Source organism: Podarcis filfolensis (assembly GCF_964270895.1).
Source record: "Podarcis filfolensis genome assembly, chromosome: 1".
Classification (NCBI taxonomy): domain Eukaryota; kingdom Metazoa; phylum Chordata; class Lepidosauria; order Squamata; family Lacertidae; genus Podarcis; species Podarcis filfolensis.
Window position 1 is genome coordinate 86,215,946 of NC_139604.1, and position 6,000 is coordinate 86,221,945.

Genomic DNA, 6,000 nt, shown 5'->3' on the forward strand with positions numbered 1-6,000 from the left:
CAGCAGGGAAACGGATGCTCGACCCAAACGGATGCCCGTCTCTCAATCCGGTTAACTCGTTTGCTCCCCCGGGTTTGGGTGCGGGGATCGAGATCACACAAAAGCCAGCTCGGAGGGTGACCTACTGGAGCCCTTTCGCACGCTAAAGGGGTAAAGGCATTCCCAGCGGCCCCGATCCCAAGGCAAGAGCCCGCTCTCCGCGAGTGAAACTTACCAGCCATGCCCCACCGCTTGTCCGTGGCGTTCTCAAAGCCCATTTCCCCGCACTTGGGCGGCAGGCGCGGATCAGAGGAGACGGAGGAGCCCTCGCCCTCCAGGATCCGCTTCATGGGACGTTCTCCGGAGCATCTTCCCGCTCTCCAAACTCCTCTCTGACCACCTGGGGCTGGGAAGGAGTTCGGGCAAGCCACTGGCCACCGCTCTGGGGGAGGGCGTGTGTGTGTGTGTGTGGTGCGGGCACCCAGTCCTCCCTCTTCCCCAGATGTGCTTCCCGCTCCTACTAACTAGCGCGCGCGCACTTTTCTCCCCAATGCAAGAAAATCAGCGAGGCAGCCCAGGAAAGGGGGGGAAATGATGTAATGGCGCCTCATCCAATCATTAGGGCGCTGCGAGCGCTACTTTTCCTCCTCTTTATTGTTCCCCTTCAGCCTGGGAACTGGGGCCGCCGCTGGAAAACCAGGTCGGGGAGTGGAGAGACCAGGGGAGACACCCACGAGGTCATCCGTCTCGCCACTCACTCGGCACGCTATCTCCACTATCTCCTCGGGTCAGAGGGGTCTCCCCAGCCAGCCACCGGAGCGAGGCGACCTGGAGAAGCCTCCCCGCGCTCCGCCCTGGCGGTAGGGAAAGCTTGAATGAGCGCGACCTGGAAAGGAGGCTGGTTCACGTCTGTTTAAACGGAGATGGGTGGCTCTGCTTGGGGACAAAGGCGTGCTCTAAGGCTGTTGGGAGGGAAGCTTTCACGTCCGTGAGCTGGAGAGGAAATTGAGAAAGCCGGTTAAGCCCTGATTAAACAGAGGGCCGGGGTGGCTCCGTCGGCTCCCCTGAGCGCAGAGCAATTTGCCAACTCCGGTGGAGCGAAGCGTGTCTGTTCTGGAAGCCTTAGGGAGGCTCGTTGTTATTTTGGAAGAAAGCGCCCTGCCAGTTCCACGTCCGGGTGCTTTCAGGACCAGAAAGGCTAAAGCGCCCGACAGGCGATTCAGCACTGGACAGCTCCTCGCGGAGCGGGTCGCGCAAACGAGCCCAACCACGCAGCTGAGCAGCGAGGAGAGGCTTGCTAACGTCGCTCTCAAGGTTTCCTCATCTCCCCTTGGCTGGGTTTTGAGGCTGTTGGCGTCAAGAGAGCCCTCACTGTAGGACTTGGGGGCAGAGGTTCAAGGTCCCATTCTGCAGAAAAAGGCCCCAGACGCAGCAAGGTTCGTTTATTGCATTTTTAAGGAAGTGAAGTAATACACGCTGCCATCTATAAAACAAAGGGATCCATTAGCCTGGCGTCTAATACTACTACTAGGCAGGCATCTAATATGACCCAACTGACTCTGTGGACCCACTCGTAGCAAGAGACCTTCCTAGGGTAGCAGCCCAGAGACTGGGAGTCCCTCTGTCATAGCGTACATGGCGAGTGAGGGATACTGCTGTGTATTAGCCTCAGGCCTTTATGCAACCTATAATATGGAGATAATGCGGACCTGTCTCAGGTGCAGAGGTTACTGAGATAAGAGATGGCCTCTGAAGTGCTACATATAACAGTGGCCAGCTCTGTCCAAGGAAGACCACTGTTGGTGTGGAAAGCTTGCCATCGAAGCAGTCAATCCAGTAAAACATGGGCTGGGGATCTCAGGGACCAAGTGTAACCCTTCATATGCACACACACAAAAACACATTTCATTTCTGGACCACTTTATGTTTTTAAGGGGAAAAAACCTCAAAGCAGTTTGCAACACATTAAAACATCAAATAAACAACCCAGAAGAAAACATTACTGGAGAAAGTCAAATATAAAGTATAAACACATGCACATGCACACACAAAAAATGAAATAAAATTACAAGTTTGAGTAGACCTACCTAAACAAAGAAGTTTTTGGCAACTGCTGAAAACAATGCAGTGAAGGCACCTGCTTAATATCAATGGATAGGGAGTACCAGTGTAGGTGAATGAACTGGCTTCGCTGCCCCCCCCCTGCCCACAGCAGTCCGGAAAGGCTTTTCTAATGGTGCCAACCAAGACCTCTATGGTTCACTATTAGAACTATTTAGGGAAGGCTGGGTAATGAGTAAAGACTCAGAGCCAATTCTAGCACAGCACAGTTGTGTTGAAGATGAAAAATACTGGGAATATGAACCAGCATAGAAACTGTGCAGTGTTTAGCAATTTATCATTGTAGAAGCCCTAGACCACCTACAATATTTTTTTGGGGGGGGGGTTGTATGTTCAGGTTATCTCAGCCCCCTTCCCTGATTATTCAGGTTTTGTTCTTAGAAGTAGTAACCCCTTAGCCTTTGTACTTAATGAGATATATGATACATACCTCCTGAATGAAAGCAATGTGATTGACAAGCACTTTGAATATATGTTTGAATCTTTGTATGTTTTGTTTTGTTTACATTTGCTCATGACAAGAGAGTCTCAAAAACAACTTATAACACAAATGTAAAAAAAAAAAAGACAGCAAACTAAAACTGCCCCTCCCCATAAACAGCATAAGCCTGATCACCAATAGGTTAACCAAGTAGAAAAAGAAAGCAAAAAATATTGATAATCAAATGCCAGGAAGAAGAGGAAAGTCTCTGCTTGGCATTGAAAATATGTTAATATAGGAGCCAGGCAAATCTCATCCGGGAGAGTATTCCACAAGTGAGGAGCCATCACTGAAAAGGCTCTCCAAGTTTCTGCCAAAGGGAATGCCTCTGGTGATGAGCTCAGGGCCCAAGAAAGCACACATGTAGTCAGTAAGTTGAAGGCAAGATCTAGCCATAAAGAGGCACATTTATGTCCACTTATCGTGAAAGAGATTTTTGTGATTAACTATGGGAGGAATGTGGTCTAAACCACTTTAAATCTACCCAGCTATTTGTAGTCAGAAGTTTGCTGTTGCATATGGGCCGATGAGCACTTACTGTTCCCAAACCTAACCCTGCAGGAAGCCATCTAATTAGACTTTAATTTGATTCTGACCTGTTTTTAGGAGGTAATTTAATTATTGTTTGATTTTATCCAATGTTTTATATTTGATGTTAGCTGCCCTGAGCCTAACTTTGGCCAGGCAGAGCGGGATATAAATAAAAGTTTTTTGTTGTTATTATTATTATTATTATTGAGTTACAATGGCCTTCCTCCATAAAGCTCCCCTCTGTAGGTCTGAACCCTGCCCTGCATTACTGGAATGGAAAACTTGCAAAGCATGCAATCCTATTAAGTAAGGACACTTTCGTTCATTCCCCTGAGATGCAATAGGATCTACCTTAAATCCCTCAGTTATAAGAGAATCTCTTCTAAGGAGCCACTTGGTAAGAACAGCAGGGCTCCATCACTGCAGCAGAACCTGCTATAAATCCTCCAGCTCTGGGGATAAAATTTCACTCCAGAGGCAGAGCATCAAGTTGTTTTTATAACTTCTTTCTCTGTCTCTCATTCTGCTTTCCTACTCGGATTCCTCAAATACTCCTGTCAGCACAACAGATCAGGCAGATGAGAGATCAGTGATGCTATAATAAAAAAACAGGGAAATACATCCACAAAGGCAGCAGCTGTTCACATTTCAGCAGATGACACATTGATCTGAAACCCTGCAATTTCACCTGACATTCATTTAAAATATTGATGGGGGAATTTTTTCCTCTCTCTCTCTCTCTCTCTCTCTCTCTCTCTCTCTCTCTCTCCCTCTCTCTCTCTCTCTCTGCACCTTTCTCCCCCTCTCCCCGCCTCAAATGTCATTGTAGGTTAATGCACACACAAAAGTATTCTTAACTCAAACTGTTTAGTGGTCATCTTAAACAGAACACTTGTGGATAGGCATTACTGGGGAAATCTGACTCTGGAATTCAGTATGCTGCAGATCTCTCCATAGAACAGCCACTCACAATTCAGTACCATGGACAGAGGGTCCACACCTACACAACAGAGAAACTTGCAATGTGGGGAGCTGAAAGAGACATTGCTTTGATTCATTGCTTGGTTTATAATAAAAGCACCCCTTGAAGTGTGAATGAAGTGGAAGCATATACATTACTCAGCTCTTGAAGAGGAGTCTTCTGAGATGTACACCAGATGTACCTCAAATAAAACAGAAGAATAACCTATATTAAGTTAAATAAATGATCTCCCTGCCATTTCAGACCTAGCAACCTGCTCCTCCAATTTGTAGGGCAACCACAATAAGAGTTATAGGTACCAGTTCATCTTATCCAATATAGTCCATTGAACCATAAGACTCTGAAGGGGCATTGCCTTTCCAGATCCCTCACAGGAGGAAGATCAATGGTCTCTTTTCGCTCCACCAGGTCTAGCTAATTTGATTTGGGAGTCAAGTGTCTGGAAGCCAGATTAATACTCCTCATCCAAACTGGGCTGGTTACTTTCCCTCTCTCTTGTGGAACCCAGTCTCTCTATCACCATAAAACTAGCGAAGTTGAAATTGCATTGTGAGTGGAATGAATAAGAATCATGGACAACGCTCAGCAGACTTTCTCAGGGAACAGGCTATCCATTAAAAAAAAAAAAGACTTCTGTTTTATATGGCAAAGTCCACTTTTCCAGAAATGAGTTGCCACACCTCAACAGCTTCTTTGCTCCCTTTATGTCAATTCCTCACTTGCATGTGGTGGTTTGTTAGTGAAATAAAAGGAATGACAAAATTCAGTTCCCTTCCTGACATATTTTATAGGCATTCCCAGTGGAGCCAGTTCCAAGACAATTTGGTGCCTGTGGCAGAAAATCCAAATGGTACCCTCTCTCCTACTAATTAGTAGGGAACATTACTCTACCAAGATGTTCTGCTGCACAAAGTTTATTGAAAGGAAAAGAAGGTGCATTGTCTGTTTGTAACTCCAGCTCTTTGCAATGAGGTCTGTGCAGGAGAACTTCCTGGTTGATTATTTCTTCCTGAGATCTATTGAACTCTCTGCTTCTCACTCTACTGCCCTTAATGACACCCAAGACAAGTCACCTGAGGCTGCTGCCTCATCTTGCCTCATTACAGGACTCCCAAGCAGACAGCAGGACTCCCACGCAAGTCTGAGCCCCAGAACCTCTCCTTTGAGAAATGGAGCAGATTTTGTGGAACCCCTTGTTAAGAGACTGTCATTATTTCAAGAACCCAGAATCTAAAGGGACATCAGCTAAGGGGAGGGGGGAGGCTGAGCTTGCTGTCTCAGATGTGCCCTTGCTTGGAGTTTCCTGCCCTGAGAGACGAAGACATTTCTGAGTCACAGCAAAGATAATAACATATTGTAATAGAGGCCATTTTCACTCCTGTCACTTTGTCAGCGTTAGACACTCCAGATGCATCATTCAGTCTCTGGGAAAGGTCAGGCACAGAAACTGCTTGCTGCAGCTCCTATTGTGCTTCTCTCCACCTACCTGGGACAAATCCATCTTCCTTGGACACTGGAGGCAAGGCACAGAAATGCTTGTTGTTCTCCTCACCACAGGCAAGTTCCCTACATTGTCCAGCAAGCCTCTAGGAAGAGGTGGGGAAGCTCTTCTGCAAAAGAGAGTGAGAGACAAGACTGGCGTAAACCAGGGGCCTAATCTGATGAAAAACAATAGCAACTGCATTTGTCGTTCCTGTGTCAAAAGAGCATTGTAGGTCATTTTTACACTGAAAACGAGGCAGGGGTGAGGGGAGCTAACCTCCTCTTCCCTCCCCATGCTCCATAGTCCAGGGACTCTTCTCATAGTGTGGCTCTGATATCAGCTAATTTGGGAGTAAAGTGGATGAAGGGCAAGGAGGTAAGCAGGGCTAGCAATAAGGTTGAGCTATGGGCATCTGCCAGAAGT

The 6,000-nt window shown here is 47.0% G+C and overlaps 1 protein-coding gene across 2 annotated transcripts in view; it reads right to left on the minus strand.

The window, feature by feature from the left end:
• CHRM4 (cholinergic receptor muscarinic 4) overlaps window positions 1-813 on the minus strand; it is a 48,882-nt gene extending 48,069 nt beyond the window's left edge. For both annotated transcript variants that reach the window (XR_014545050.1, XM_083602509.1), the window contains exon 1: window positions 215-813. Coding sequence is in view for 1 of the 2 variants with exons in the window: in XM_083602509.1 (XP_083458635.1) it covers window positions 215-329 (115 nt within the window). In the remaining variant the exon portion in view is untranslated. The remainder of the gene's footprint in view (window positions 1-214) is intronic.
• Between the last annotated feature and the right edge of the window lie 5,187 nt (window positions 814-6,000).